General features: G+C 38.4%; 1 protein-coding gene across 8 annotated transcripts in view; it reads right to left on the bottom strand.

The window, feature by feature from the left end:
• Nucleotides 1-11,034: 11,034 nt before the first annotated feature.
• The window catches only part of LOC109926975 (SPRY domain-containing SOCS box protein 1), a 193,771-nt gene continuing 188,642 nt past the window's right edge, over nucleotides 11,035-16,163 (bottom strand). For all 8 annotated transcript variants that reach the window (XM_048604078.1, XM_048604077.1, XM_048604080.1 and 5 more), the window contains one exon: nucleotides 11,035-12,219. In XM_048604078.1, the coding sequence (XP_048460035.1) occupies nucleotides 12,092-12,219 (128 nt within the window). In that variant the 3' untranslated portion in view covers nucleotides 11,035-12,091. The remainder of the gene's footprint in view (nucleotides 12,220-16,163) is intronic.

Below are 16,163 nucleotides of genomic sequence, written 5' to 3'. Positions count from 1 at the left end.
TGATGCTGCTTGGCCTGCTGTGTTCATCCAGCCCTGCACCTTGTTGTCTCGGATTCTCCAGCATCTGCAGTTCCTACTATCTTTGATTACAGTAAACTTGGTTTGAGATCACCCTCCATTCTCATAATGCCAGTTATCGATGAGGGTGCTGTTTTTGGACTGTTTTCTTCTAGAAATAAGGTCACTGGGCACTTCTGCTTGTTGTGTCAGTCTGTTGTGTCTGACATTTGTTTTGTTGCATTATCATGTAAGTTGTTTGAATTGACACAATTTTGGCTCTAGGCGTATGCCAAAGATTTCCACTGGATTCTATGTCCCATCAATTGTGTATGGTGCTTGATCTTTTTACCTGGTGTTTGGGTTTGGTAATATGATGCCTGCAAGCCAGTTATGGGTACCTTTCATCTTCTTCTGGTTTTGATCAAAGCAACACACATTCCTGGGGGTATTGACAAGTAATAACTGGGAAGGATTGTTTGTTATCTGCTGAATAGTAATCCCAAGGTGGTTCGCTGTAAGCGAAGCTTGCAAATCAAAATTGGTGTAAGTATTCACTTCACACTGTGTCACATAATCGGTCAGCTGCATAATTATGGTCACATAACTGATCTGCCTTGCCAAGTTAAATGTCTTTCCAGGTATAAGCACAGGGTTGAGAAAGATATTCCCTATAGGTGTTAGTATTTGTCATTTTCTTGAGCACAGTGTGAATGATGACCAAGGATAAGTCTCTGCATGTTGGTAAGGCCTGCAATCACTAGTCCTGATGTTTCCATGGTATAAAATACCTGGATAGCCAGGCTGAGCTGTGGATGTATGGAATTGTATTGATGATATTACAAATGACATTGTAATGGAATCTCTGAACTATTGCATGTAGTAATTGCTGGTAGCCAGCTGAGCTCACTCACCAATTCTGTAGTACATAGGTGTCCATGTGTGAAATAGCAGGACCTTTGAACCTGCATCAATATTTAGTATGGATTTAATTTATGCTGTCCTGTCATTTGTGGAAATGTAATCTAGATGGTGGGAAAGGCTTCCACTGTGCCAATATATTCGTTTCCATCCACTTTATGGAATATCTGCTCACTTTGAGTATGGACATCTTATTCATCCTCATTTCTGAGGGGCATGAGTTGACACAGTTGGGGCAAGGTGAACATGTGGGGGAAGAGGGGTGTGAGGGATAGAGGGCATTATGTTTCTCTTTATAATTGTAATGATGTCCTGTAGCAGCAACATATAGCCTTTTTAACAGATTGCTTCAGCATCTAACAGCCCCTGTGGTGTCTCTGACCTATTTCCTAGGGCACCAAGGGTCAACAACAGAGTACATCTCTACTCCTACAACCGCCACCCCCCCGCCCCCGCAACACACACACACACACACACAAAAACAATGAAAGGCCTGTTTAGACAACTCTGGGAATTTTCTGAATGTCCACCACTCCCCTCAGGAATGAAAATCCAGAATTTTTATTTCTTATCTATTCAGCATTTAAAAAGTCAAGGGATTAACAATCATTCATCACTAGAAGCATGGACTGATTCCAAAAGTATTTTGGTTTTGTTTTTCGTGTTTATTTATGATGCTTGTTAAAATCAAATAAATTAACAAAGGATTAATGGAACTCCATTTGCAAGATATATTGGACTCACTTGCTTATGTAGAATTCATACCCAGGATAGCAAACAATGAGATTTATAGTATGCCTATGAAACAAAAGAGAGCCAGTTGTCTGGAGGTTGTATTTTTAAAAAAATACATCAGTTTAGATACTTTTTAAAATTGCTGTGTTGTTTTTGCAGAAAAAAATGCAATGAGTGTATAAGTGACATTAATTTGTTCATGAGTGCCAGTTGGAGACACAAGTATAGTGTTCCACAGCATAGCCACCAGCACTGATGCTCTAGTACTCTGTCTCTCAATAAATATTCAGACATGCATAGTGCAATTTCTGCTTACTATACTCAGGAAAATTAACAATATTGACAATATGCAGATTAACATCCCACACCTGTTATGTGCACCTGTGGTCTCAGCTTATTTGAGTTCTCTTTGCAATAGGTAACCTTAGCTCTCATTCTCTTTGTTTCAGTCATGGAATCTTTGACCTCAAAACTCAAAGTAAGCACAAATATTCATAGAGTTAAGGCTGGAAAACCAAATCTAAAAATCAAACACAAGATTTCTCAGTATGTAACTATCTCTATTACATCAGTCCGCAATATTTTGCAGTAGCTCAAGGAGTTTTACCATTTAGGATAAAATCTTGAATAGTTAAGAAATCAGGTCCCTTGTGTAAGACAACTCTGCACAATCCCATCCTTTATACTCACTTGTGTGTTCAGAAACAGGCTTCTGGGGAAGTTGCTGGCTGGCAGCCAATACCTGTGGAGACGTGCCCCAGCAATAATAAACACTGTAAGAAGAGGGGAAGAAATATTCGTAAGAAGAAAATAACATTTAAAGAAATTGCAAGTTTCACTTGTGTATGAGTATCTTGAAGAAATATTCAACATTTCAAGGACAGAATTTCACAATAGATTCTTCAGGGAGGAAGCCATTATTGCTCTATTGACGACTTAGAAAGGTCTATGACTGATTAAATCTGAGTGGTAGAACCAAAAATAAAGTCAGTTGTTCACAGAATAAAAAATAAGCTGTGAGAGCAAGCTTGCAATAAAGTAGCATTACAACAACATGATTACATATTCTTGAAATGCAGATCAATTGAAGGCTGAATGAGAAGCTCATAGTCACAAGATAAATTGATTCTAATGTGCCATAAACAAATCATTAACAAAATTACTCCAGTTTTTTTGGGTTCAATATAAAGTCTGAGATATCCTGAGATACAATTACTTCTGATTACTTTCAACAAAGGAGATAATTTCCCATGTTTCATGTAAAATAAATGCTCACTGCAACATTTTTCGATGAAATATAATATTCAACTTATCCTGTATTCCCTACTGCTTACATTTGATGAGGTTTAATAATAAGAGGTTAAAAACAACAAAGTGGAATAAAATTCATGTCACTATATTACTATGGCTGAGCTGCAGCATTTGAAAATAGCATAGCGATTCTCAGTGACCTGTATCACCAGTAAGGCGTCATCATAATCAAGTAATGCTGCTAAGCCAGCACATCAATATCTGCCTCTGCTTCTATTATTTTTTTAAAAAATAACCTGTAAATTAATCTGTCGAAAAGCTTGTGTTTTCAAATAAACCCATTGGACTACAACCTGGTGTCGTGTGATTTTTGACCATTGTCGACCCCAGTCCAACACTAGCATCTCCACATCATGTTATTAAATCTGAAGAGTCACTTATTAACAGCCTTAAAAACATTCACTATTTCAGCTCTCACCTAGAGTGTGTCCTTGACGACACTAGGTTCTTCAGGAGACCAGGGAAGAAAATTGATCAACCACAAGATCTCAACTGTACTGGAGGGGAGGAAGGAGAAAGGAAGAACAATGATGATAGGGCTTCATTGGTTAGGGGAACAAACGGGCGTTTCTGTGTCCATAGGTGTGATTCCAAGATCATATGCTTCCTCCCTCGTGCCAGCATTAAGGATGTTACAGATTGGCTGCAGGACATTCTTCTGGGGGAGGGCGGCCTCTACATCAGTCCCCAATATTGTGTGGCTGGAGCTCACAATCCTCATTATTACGAATGACTTAGATAAGAAGGGAGATATACAGTCATGCAATCAGAATTTAGACAGCCAAATTGAAAATGAGCAACTACGTTCTCTAATGTAGTAATCTCTGGATTACTCCCAGTGCTATGAGAGTATGGAAAGAGGAGAATAAAGAAGATGAACATGCGGCTGGAAAGTTGGTGCAGGAGAGGCAACTTTAAATTCCTAGGACACTGGAACTAGTTCTGAGGAAGATGGTAACTGTATAAGGTGAGTTCCTTGTGGGGTGTTTTGCTGGTCATATTGGGAGGGCTTTAAACTAACTTGGCAGTGGTGTGGGAACCAAGAGAGAATATTAGAGAAGAATACCAGAGTTCACAAAATGCTTGGAGAAACAGACAGCACTGCCATAGAGAATAGAAAGGGAGAAGATAGTGGAGATGAAATCAGAGTTGCTATGCATTTATGTGAATACATGCTGGGGAGATTCAGGTATAGATTGTCCTGTCAAATATGATATGGTGGCATTAACAGAGACCTGGCTCAAAGAGGACTAAGACTGGGTGTTCAACATTCCTTGGAACAATGTGGTGAGAAAAGATAGAAAAGGAAGGAATCAAGGAGAGGTAGAGTATTAGCTAAGGAGACCATTCAGTGCTGGAGTAAATGGATGTATCAGAATGTTCAAAGACCAATTCAATTTGAACAAAAAGGATGCAATTAATTTGCTTGGTGTCATGTTGACCATCAAGGAAGGAAGGATATAGTGGAATGAATCTTAAGGGAAATTTATAGAGAGTTGCCAATAGTACAGAGTATTTATATAATGGTGGGATTTTGATTACATATATGTAGTTTGGGATACTGGAAATGTAAGGGCAGCGAGGGGCAATTGCTCGTCAATTGTGTTCAGAACAATTCCCAACAGCAGCGTGCGTCCAGTTCAATAAGAAAGGATGTAAAGTATGACCTGGTTCTTGGAAATCAGGTGGGCCATTGGAGCAAGAGGCATTGGAGGAACATTTAGGAGTCAGTGAACATTGTATTGTAGGATTTAGCATAATAGTGGAGAATGACAATGTTCAATCAGAATAGGAAGAAGCAACTGATGGAGAGCTCACTTCAATGGGGCAAGAACAGAACTGGGCAGGATATACTGTGCAGAGGTTGGTGAGAAAAATTGTAACTGAACAATAGGCTACCTTCTGAGAAGAGATGGGGAAAGTACACTTCCATATTCCATAAAGTTTATCCATCTCAATTCCTTAAACTGGCATTGATAATAGAGGCAAGAAGCTTCAGAGAGTTAGGTATAAAAGAACAGACTGGGGAAGAAGACTGTAACATCTGTATTACTGAAGGAAATATTAAAAAATATACAGTAGAAATATACATGGATCTTGACATTTTGGCTACTGCTGCATATTGTAACTCAACATTTAAATATCCTTGTTGTTTTTTAATACCCATGAGAATCATGCAGCAGAACTTGCAAAATGTACCTAAAAATGGTCTAGAGCAAAGAGAAACAAACTTTAATCTTGAATTGAGAAAAAGATGTGCGTCACAATGCTAGCTACTGAGTGACTGTTCCACAATTAATAGCATAGTAAAAATGGCTTAGTTATGGTGTAGCATTTGAATTAATGCATTGCTACATCATTGAACTCATTCACTCTTACGTACATTTTCTGCAACAATGAAAGCAAAAGAACACAAAGTCCATTTCTGAAGAAGGGTCTAGGCCTGAAACGTCAGCCTTCCTGCTCCTCTGATGCTGCTTGGCCTGCTGCGTTCATCCAGCTCTACACCTTGTTATCACAAAGTCTTATTTATTCACTTTATCTAGGATGTAAAATGGATTAATGTAACTCAAATGTACTTTGACAATTGTTCTGATAGCTTCATGAAACTGATGTTAAGTGTTTTTACATTATAAACAGCAAATGCACTTAAGTTTAAAGGTGATTTCTCCTTGTACACTTTACTGGTAAGAATTCTCATCGAAGGAAGTATTTTCATCTACTTTTTCATGCATTTAGTATTTTACATCCAAATCTTCTGTGTAACTCAACGTGGGTCTTTATCTTGTGATTAGCCAGGAATATTCCTCAAAGCTATGTTACTCAACAACATGGAAAGAGTAGAGGGAAAAGAAACACAGCTGGTCTGAAATTTCAAATAGGCACTGAAGGATAAGCAAGATATGAATCCTCATTTTATCCATTTTCCACCCCCCTGATTATTGAGGTTCAGTGCCATATCTTGGTCAATCACACAGGTCTCACAGTGATGCTCATGATAAAATGCCAAAATGAGAAGTGGCAATCAGTTTCAATAAATAGGAGAAGTTCTGCATGCTTTGAGAAAGGGAGGAACCTACACAATTTAATGTTTACATTCCTGTAGCCGCTTTGAACAATTGGAATTTGCTCTGAATCTTGAAGTCCAGCAGACAGCGCTACCATTGTGGTTAAAGGGCACTTTGGAAGAAAGAATAACACTAAAACTGAGGGTATAAGGTCTGTGCCTGTGTGGATACTGAGGTCCTCTTTGTGAAAGCATAATACCATGCTCACACAACATGAGAGGTCATAAATTGTTTCAAAATTCTACTTCATTGTTTGTTTTTACAAAGAGAGGAAAGCCTCAAGAAAGAGTGAGAAAAGAGAGGGAGAAGGAGAATGAGCCTTTGAATAAAAGATGCTGAAGATGAAATACAAAGCCCACAAAAAGAGAAAAATGAGACAGAGGTAATTAGCTGGGAAAAGGCTTGATGAGACCCTGGCTGCTGTGCCCAAACAGGTCTGAGCACAACAAGGGAACTGGAAAGAGAGGAGGGAACCAGAAAGGTTTCATTCAACTACAGGGAACTGAAGACATCCCTATCCTGATCAGAAATGACAAGGAAAAACACCTGTCCCCTTCTGGTTGAGCAGGACATCTGCCATTGTCGATTGGTAGTCACTGCAGTGACACCATCCTCTGTTGCTCCTTGTGGCACAGTGGTGTGTCCCCACCTCTGAAACAGAAGGCCTGGATTCAAGTCCCACCTACTCTACAAGTGTGAGGTAACATCTCTAAAAATGTTGATTAGAAAGTAAGGTAGTACCCAATCCAGCATCATACGAATGCCCAGATCTGATCGAAACTTCATAAAATCTAAATGTCCTGAAGATAGTCAACCAGAACTCCTGCTCCCAACTGAGTGGGTGAACTTGTACATGCGCAGACAGGCTGTGGGACTGGATAACCTAATGGCTTCCATAGTTAAATATCATCACCATCTGCTTAATGTTATATTTAAGGAATGACCAGTTGCTTTGTTCACTGCCTAGCTACTATAACCTGAGAAAGTGTGCCCAAACCGTACGGTTGAGTGCAAGAAGGTTGGAGAAAAATTTCTGCAAATATTGGATTAATGAAAAATGATAACAGGAACTAATTTGATCTGTTTATTTTAATGGCTTTGACTAAATTTTTGTTTTGCAGACACTCAAGCAGTATCCTACGTGTGTACACATTATTTTCTGGTCAATTACAAATCACTTAATAAATTTGCAATAAATATGGAAGTGGTCTCAATATTTATTCGTAATTTGGAGCATGCATAGATCAGAGAAATGGAAGTATAGTAATGCTTTGAACTCTACTGTATATGTACATATAGAATGTATTTAATTTTGGAGGCAAGCTATATAAATCATTTAAGCTTTGCATGTTAATGTTGAATAAGGCCAAAGATATGGGGAGCGATGAGATTTTACAGTTGACTAGAATGGACAGAAAACATTGGGAAAGTGGTTCTCTAAGGTAAATAGGTTACCATGCACAAGTTCCAGCTGCAGTTAGCAAGAATGAACAGAATGACATTCCAGCTGCTGTGAAGGCCATGTTCCGGTTAAGACCATAAAGCGGAGAAAAATTTACATAAACCAAAGGAATTTGATGGTTGCTAGCTATTTAAAGTTTTGGCAGAGATCCGTAGCTCGGGTTGTGGGTGAGGGTGTTGACTTGCTCGGGGATTGCTAGCTATGTATAGTAAAACCATATAATTTGGACAATTTTCACAAGCAATTCCAAATAAGGAAATCGTAATGCCAACTTGGCAGGTGTGAACTATATAAAAAGCAGCGCAGAAATCCCCAATTTTAGCAGGACTCCGGACATTCACTACTGCAAAAAGAAATTGGCAGGAGGTGTGATAAAGATGTCGAGAAGAATTCCAGCCTGGCCAGCTGCCAACTCTCCCGGGTAATAATGTTTGGGGTTAGTTACAGAACTCTGGCTCGGAAAGGACTGTTGTTGAGATATCTAAAGTAAATGATACATACCTTTAACTACTAAAGTGCTTAATTAATTGAGTTTTATAGACCTCTAAATTTCTCTGCTGTATCTTCATCAATGAATATACTATTGTCTGACTGAGACAGGCAAAAATCAATTTATGGAAGCATTAAAATCTAAAAGATTTTTTGTTGTGGTCGCTTTAGAAGTGGTCTTAAATCTCCACACAATTAACATTTAAACTGACAAAAAAAAGTCTAGAACCAACAATTTGCTTTTATGAAGTATTTTCAATGTCGCAAGGTCATTTCAAAGGGCTCACAAGAGCATAAGCTTTCAAAAAAAATGGATAGCAGCCTAATAGGGTTGCTAACTCTGATAGAGAAATTCCAGGTTTGATCATACAACATGTTCAAAAAAAAAAATTGTGCTTTCCGAATTTAGGTTTGTCATCCTTTATTTGAGCAAAGTCATGAATGGATACATGCCCAGAACTAGCTGTGTAAGAAGTTCCAGTAGTGAAAATTTTGATTACCTGAGGGGAATAGTGGAGGCAGATTCAATCATAACTTCCGAAAGGAAACTGGATATATACTTGAATTGGGTAAACAAAATTAAGAGCCAATTGAATCAAAAGAGTGGGGTAATGAGACTGATTGAATCTCTGAATGAACTGTCAGAGGTACTTTTATACTCACCGAGAGAACTAAAGTTGCAAACGACAGGAGGTAGAGGTGGAATGAATGATCGGGGTCACTGACAAAGTGACTGAATGATGTCATCATACATAGGCACAAACCGTACTAGTAAAGACTGACTGGTATATACCAAAGTCATTGATATTATTGGGAGAAAGTATACAACCTAGTGAATGATGAGCTGAGTGAAACTGCTATAGACTCCTGGATGGCTGCTGTGGAGTTGTAGTGCATGAGGGAAGCAAAGAATGGTGAAGAGAGAAAATCAAAGAGGAGAGAACTATTTATAGAGAGGAAACAAGAATTCAGTTGAAATCCAGACTGAAGTTACCAATGAGGATTATATTATCCATGCTATGTGCTTTTCTAATCTGCTCTTTAATACCATGCCTACCTGCAACTCCTGTTTTGTGGCCTGGGAATAACTCCTACTAATGTTTGCTGCCTCTTGCTGTTTCTTAGCTCCACCGAGAACAGATTCCATTTTTCGTTCTTCAGGTCCAAGATCCTAATTTAGCAATGTACGGACCCCACCCCATATTATCAGCATAATGCTAATTTTTTTTTTGCTTGTCTATCTTAAATACCAAATACTCAGTCACCTTCAGCCACATATCCCTAATGGCAATTATATCATACATATTTAGCTCCATCTGTGCCTGTATGTTATCTATCTTAGTGAAAATACTGCATTCATTCAGAAAGAATGCCCTTAGCTGTGTCATTTTGGTATCATTCCCTTCTAAGCTTAGTTGATGTTTACCTTTATTTCATCTGCCTTCTAATTTTACTTGCCAAATTTCTATTTCCAGTTAGGTTTACTTTCTTCCGATGTGAGCTACCTCCCTGGTTCCTGTCTCCCTACTAAAGTAGTTTAAAAACTTTCCCCAATAGTATTAGCAAATCTCCCTATACAGATATTCCCTTGTTAAGGTGTATAGATCCCACTTGCCCGAAAACTGGACCCAATGCCTCAAATGTGATGGATTCCCTTCTACGCCAATGCCAATCCCAATCAATTAATCTTCCTATTCCTATGCTCACTAACATGTAGCACTGGGAGTAATCTTGAGGTTACTGTTTTTGTGGTCCTGTTTTTAAAACTCCTTCCCGACTTCCCAAAATCTGCGCTTTCAGGATCTCATCTCTCTTCCTGCCTATTTTGTCATGTCCAACGTAGACTGTGAACTTTGGCCATTCATTCTCCCCCAGGAGGTCTTGCTGTTATTCAATAACGCACCATCCTGCAATCAGACTTATTGCTGCAGACAATATCTGTTTGACTCCCTGACTGTGGAAGCCTTTATCACTGTTGCTTTTCTAATCATCTTTGTCCCGTCCTGTAAAGCTGTCACCAGACTTGACTCTGGCAGTACTCCTCTGATGAACTATCACCCTCGCCTGTTTCCAAAATGGAATACTAACGAACAAGCAAGATGGACTCAGAACTCTTGTACTACTTGCCTGGTTGTCTTAGACTGCCTGTTCCCTCCTAATCTACAGTGTGACTGCCTTTGTAAATGTGCTATCCATATATTTCTGTTTCATAGGTAGACAACATTGGTACATGAGCAACAACTGGAGTCAAAGCCCAGAGCTTAAATTTGTGCAACCGATGACACTTCCTGCAGCTCATTCATCTTAGGACAGATGGTACATCTATGACTATCCACATACCACAGGAATTGTTTCACATTTGGCCAAGCTGAGCTACATTTCGTAACTTTCAGAGCTTTTTACTGAATGGGATCAAACGTTATGGGAAGAAAGCAGGATTAGGCTATTGAGTTGGACGATCACCCATGATCGTGAAGAATGGCCAAGCAGGCTCAAAGGGCCGAATGGCTCCTCCTGCTCCTATCTTCTGTGTTTCTATTTAGAATATGGAGAATAACTTACCAGTTATTCACCATTCATCTTCTTGTGCAAAGGTAAGAGCCATTTACTGGATTTAGTGAACATATTTCACAGCAGAAGCCTTATCTAAACACAACCGCAAGCGATAGCGAACGAAGGGATGTAGACGAGCCTAGTATCAGATTGAATGGAGAATTGTGGAGATTGCAGGGCTGAAGTAGCTGACAGAGCGAGAGGGAGGCTATGAAGGTATCTAAACAAAGTTTTCATTACAAGGAGACTGGTCAATAATTGTAGTGAAGATCCAGGTTAGTGGCAAAGGAGATAATCTTGGAGTCATTCAAGAAATAGTCAGATGTTGGAGTCGGATAGGCGTCTATAGGTTTTCCTATGCAGACGAGTGAAGTTGGGCAGAATGACCTTACTTAACCATTATACAGTACAGTATGGAATTAAATTGCTTTCTTACTAACAGTGTTGATGTATGTACACCCACTTAATCCAGAAAACATGAATTAGAAATAATTGATCCTAATTTGAACAGTAAACTTTATTAGAAACTTCTTCATTCAGTTAATTCACATTTAAAACTCTGAAGGCAGCACCGTCCTTACATTCGACACCCTGCAGCTGCAACAATTTCCAGTTTAAAAACTAAATAAATTGGTAACTTTAAAACAGAAAATTAAGCAGCATCTTAAAATGATCTGACCTATGCAGAAGTGAAAATGTCTGTAGTACACCAGTGAAGTGACTGGTATGGAGCAGAGTTATAATATGTTCTCTGCACAGATAAAACTCTTCCACACACATACTAGTACATTGAGGTGAACAAAGTTTTTCAGCTGAATGATGCAAAACCGTTTCTTGCAAAATCTTGTTCAAAATAAAAAAAACTGACTTGAGCTTTGTATGAGTGAATATTGTGTAATCTCTCAGTAGTTTCTTTTAAAAATTCATGCAGAACTTCACAGGAAATTTTGCAATAAGTAGAAGCTCGTGCATACTGGCTTCAAGGCATATTGTTTTCATCATCTGTTACAAGCCAGATCTCAAACAGCCTAATACAACATTCATGCTAGAATTAATAGCACAGTATGAGTATACAAGCCAATACCTCTGTATTTAAAAACAACTACCGTAAACAGGCCCAAAGGGTGATTACTAGCATCAAGAATTTCTTCCACCTGCATGTTCAGTTTTAAACAGGAGGAAATACTAAACAATTACAAGGCATTATCCTCAAGCTACAACCTGCTGAACATTACAGGATGTATTTGAACAATGTAGATTTTGTAGGGACAACAGGCTAAAATTACAAATGTATATAAAGCGGTTTCTAGGATTACGAAGATTTCATAATGAGATACTGCTTTACTGCTAAAATAGGAATACTTTTAACACTGGTTGCAAATAATCCTCTTAATTCATATGACAGGTTCCCCTCTAATTCCTATCTAAGCATTGTCTATTTGGAAGTCATATGATATTTCAAACAACTGTGAATCCTCCACAGATTAAAATATGATGTAAACTACAGCTTTCCATTGCTTTGCTTTGATTTTCCAGCTTAGTCCAAGTTTATTCATCACTGGTACTGCAAATAATTCTTCAGAGAAACAGGCATGGGTAGGGTCTCTATTTCATGCAGTCGTTCCTTGCCAAGAGAAAGGCGAATGGATCTTCGACACAAGTCCATTAAAGGCAATGGTTCCGCTAAAACAATGAAAAAATGAAACATTAGTCAAGATGTCAAAATACTGAGAAAAGAAATCAGACATTACAGAACAAAAAGCACTGGCTCATGCATTTATTATATTGGCCATCAAATGATAACATTTTATATTCCATTTCCCTCTGACACCTTCACAAATTTCAGTTGCAAAATTCCTTTTGAATAACATAATAGTCATTCTGAATCTTTTATCAATAATTGATCAAGATTCTAAAGACCCCTCCCTAAAATATAACGAGCATCTACCTTCAATTCACTAAATGCATCACAGTCACCTTCTCAAAGGGCAGCTAGATACAGCTGAGAAATGGAGACCAAATAGTGAAACACAAATTCTAAGAATAAATAAATTCTGTCCTTCTGTTAGTTCTAGTGTCTAATTTCAACTCCTTCTTACTTATTGACCAACAAATGGAAAGAATATTTCACTATGAATCTACTAAAAGCACATGTAATTCCTAAATTTTTCAGCAGGTCTTCCTCAAGACTCTCTATTCCAATGAAAAAGCCCATGTTTGATCTTTGCACAACTGCGGGTGGACTATTCAGCTGGGGGAGCAACGTAGAGAGCTCAATTCAAGCATTACTGATATCTTTATAAGTGTATTTTCAGTCAGGTCATTCAGAAGTCACATTCTGTGTATTACTTCCCTTTGTGAACCAGGCACTTTGAAGTCAACACTACTATCATTATTACCATGTCGACTAGGAATAGCTAACAGCAGAGGACAGCACTGAGCATCGGATCTTCTTGAAACATTAAGTGACTCAACTGCCTAATATACCAAATTCAGCTTTTACCTTAACTTTTATTGCTGCTTTGCTTGAAATTCTTTTTGTCAATCCTTTTGAGAATTCTTCCATGATTTTGTTCCCAGTAACAAGATGGTAAAATTCTATGAAAACGACTCAGTCAAGTTCTGCACAGCTCGTCTGCTACATCAGGAGTTTTTGTATGAAAGCATGTGAACATAACCTAGTCTCTAAACAAATCCAGTTCCAAAAGCATGTTTAAGATTACCTTATAGCTGCATTGTACTTGCAAAAATAGAACAGATAGAAGCATTCAAAACATTGACCGAAATTCTCCACATTTCATAAACCAACATCATGCCAAAAATAAATTTATGACAAAGTTACTTTATAGCCCTCCAGTTTCCTTGCAATAATTAAGCTGTGAAATACAAAATGGCCATCATCGTCTTGAGGATGTGCCAATTAAATGGTCATCACTGAAGTTAATCTAGATCAGATAACTTCTCAGCCTCACTCCTTGGTTCAAGGATGACAAACCAATTGCGATTTAATTAGATGCAGCATATTCAGATTAGTGAAAGGAAAATTGGCTGCTTTCTACTTGCAATTTACATACACTAATCTCAACTGGATATGTGATTTCCTTCACAGTCAGATAGCCTGCTGGTACTCCTCTTCGAGCTTCACACATGAGTAATAGCCATTTGCACAAAGCATCAGAAAGCAACTGCTGCAAACTAATGTCTGCAGAAAAGGAATAGCATGGGTTTGGTAAGAGAGATATACAATCCACTCAAGTAATAATTAGATACATATGATTTTAAAAAATCCTAATGCCTTTTAACTGTGCACAGCATCGATTCCAATATATCTAAGTAGGCCCGAAACGTCAGCTTTCCTGCTCCTCTGATGCTGCTTGACCTGCTGTGTTCATCCAGCTCTACACCTTGTTATCCCGCATTTCACTGATGTCCCTTATCATCAATAGTCTTTATACCAAACACAATTTGGAGATGTTTTGCAACAGTAATCTTAAACATCATTGAGGAGGAATATAGAGACTCAAAGTTCATTTTTATGACTCATTTTATCTTGAAAAATGCACACAATATTGAAACAACAGTTTTATGGTTGCTTGATTGTTCTGTATGGTTGTACATGAAACACAAATTCATTTCTGAACAAGATACACAGAATTTTTAACTCTGAAATCAAACCCCATGAAATTAGTGTTGATGTAAATCTGAAACAGCTTGGCACCAATGTGAAACTTGGGACTTAAAATGAGTTGAAAGTGAGGTTGCAAGTGTCAGTTCCAAGCTGATTCACTGACATTGGATCAATCACTGTATATTGCCACTGCAGTGTTAGTGCTAAGTGAGACTTCCTGGCATGAATGCTATTGTACTGTGAGACTGTATCCTACAATGTACTAGTGACACTACATTTTCTTAACAGTTTGCCCAAATCAAACTCAGAATAATGAGAAGGTGCGGACATACTACCTACTGTATTTTTGATACATTTAATCACATGAAAAAAAGAACGTCATCTCATGTTAAGTAATATGATTATGCAAGTACAAACAAAAACAGCCCTTCCCTGTTAAAATGAGGACATTGATTTGTTCAAAAAATTCAATTAGTCAGGCATGACCAGTTTTTTTTTACAATTAATGGAGATTGTAATTGAATCGTCTATGCCTTTCTAAGTATTCACTGCTTTCCCAGGCTGGGTCATTACCCTACATGCTAAACAGGAGAAAACCTTTCATCGACTTCCATTGACATAACCCTAAAAAGGTGACAGCCCAAGAATGGTCCCAACATGTGACAGCAAGTAGTTACATGTTATCGTAACTATGTTGTCAGGAGGTCATTCATAACATGACATGCGATTGTCTGGTTAGAATAGGTTTCCAATGAAATGTCAAACCGTGTGAGTCTTCCAAATTCTAGGAGGAGTTGATAAATTGTCATTTTGAGTATGTCTTATGGAAGGATTGTCATAGATTTAGTAACAGGATTCAGGGTGCGAAGAATGAACCTTCCTGCAGATAATAGTACGAGTACCAAATAGCTTACGAACTGCAAGGATAGTGGGTTGCGAAGCAGGTTTTTTCCCCCAGTGGGTAGGCTCAAAACAGACTAACTTACCATCAACAGCAACTGCTTGCTTTTGTGTAGCACCTTGCACAATGCTGTGTGTCCTGGGGTACTTATCCATCATATTCTATATTTGAGGTACAACCAGAACATGCAGCAGTTGAATGCTCTAGTAGTATGGCAAGAATATATGCGCTTTCAGCTGAATTTCTGCCTTTAGTGCTTGTTTTCTGTCTTTTGCTTTGTCCATTTATGTACAATATTCTCTCTGGGTACATGTTGGACTAACCGTTGCTCTTGCAATTTGACATCCAGTGTAGATTTTTCACCAGTCAATACTCAGCTTCACACACAATAGTTTAGCTGTCCCTCCACTGATTTCATACACAAATAAGGATGCCTCCACAGGTGAAGCACAGATAATCACAACTCTACACTTGTCCTCATCTCCAAATGTGCTCTTAATGTGTTGGGAATCTGAAACTACAATTGCCATCCCCAATATTAGCTTTCAGTCAAATCTCAATCAACCTAACTTTTCTCTCTCCCATAATGCTTTCCTACTCACCACCTGTGTGGTGACACTTTTTTAAAAAAGTATCATGGTAATATTTGTTCATGGGAGTGGCCATCAGTGGCTGAGCCAGCATTTGTTGCCCCTTGAACTGAGAGACTCGTAGAGGCCTTTTCAGAGAGCAGTTAACCACATAATCGTGGATATAGAGACAAATGTAGTCCACAGCAGGTAAGGATGACAAATTACCTTCTCTAAAGAACACTAGGGAACCAAATGGCTCTTCTTAAGAATATCGGACGAGTCCATAGTACAGAGAAGCAATAGCCAAGTAGTATTGTTGCTGAACTATTAATTCAGAAATTCAGTTAATTTTCAGGGCACCCAGGTTTGAATCCTGCCACAACAGATGGTGAAATTTAAATTCAATAAAAATATCTGGAATCTACTGATTCAATTGTTGATTTTCAGGAAAAATCCAACTGGTTCACTAATGTCCTTCAGGGGGATGCGATGGCCTAGCAGTATCAGTGCTGGACTGTTATTACTA

This window comes from Rhincodon typus, chromosome 13, assembly GCF_021869965.1.
Source record: "Rhincodon typus isolate 14 chromosome 13, sRhiTyp1.1, whole genome shotgun sequence".
NCBI classification, from domain to species: Eukaryota; Metazoa; Chordata; class Chondrichthyes; order Orectolobiformes; family Rhincodontidae; genus Rhincodon; species Rhincodon typus.
The sequence above is the reverse complement of the archived record's forward strand: the minus strand, read 5'-3'. Positions and strand labels throughout refer to the sequence as shown.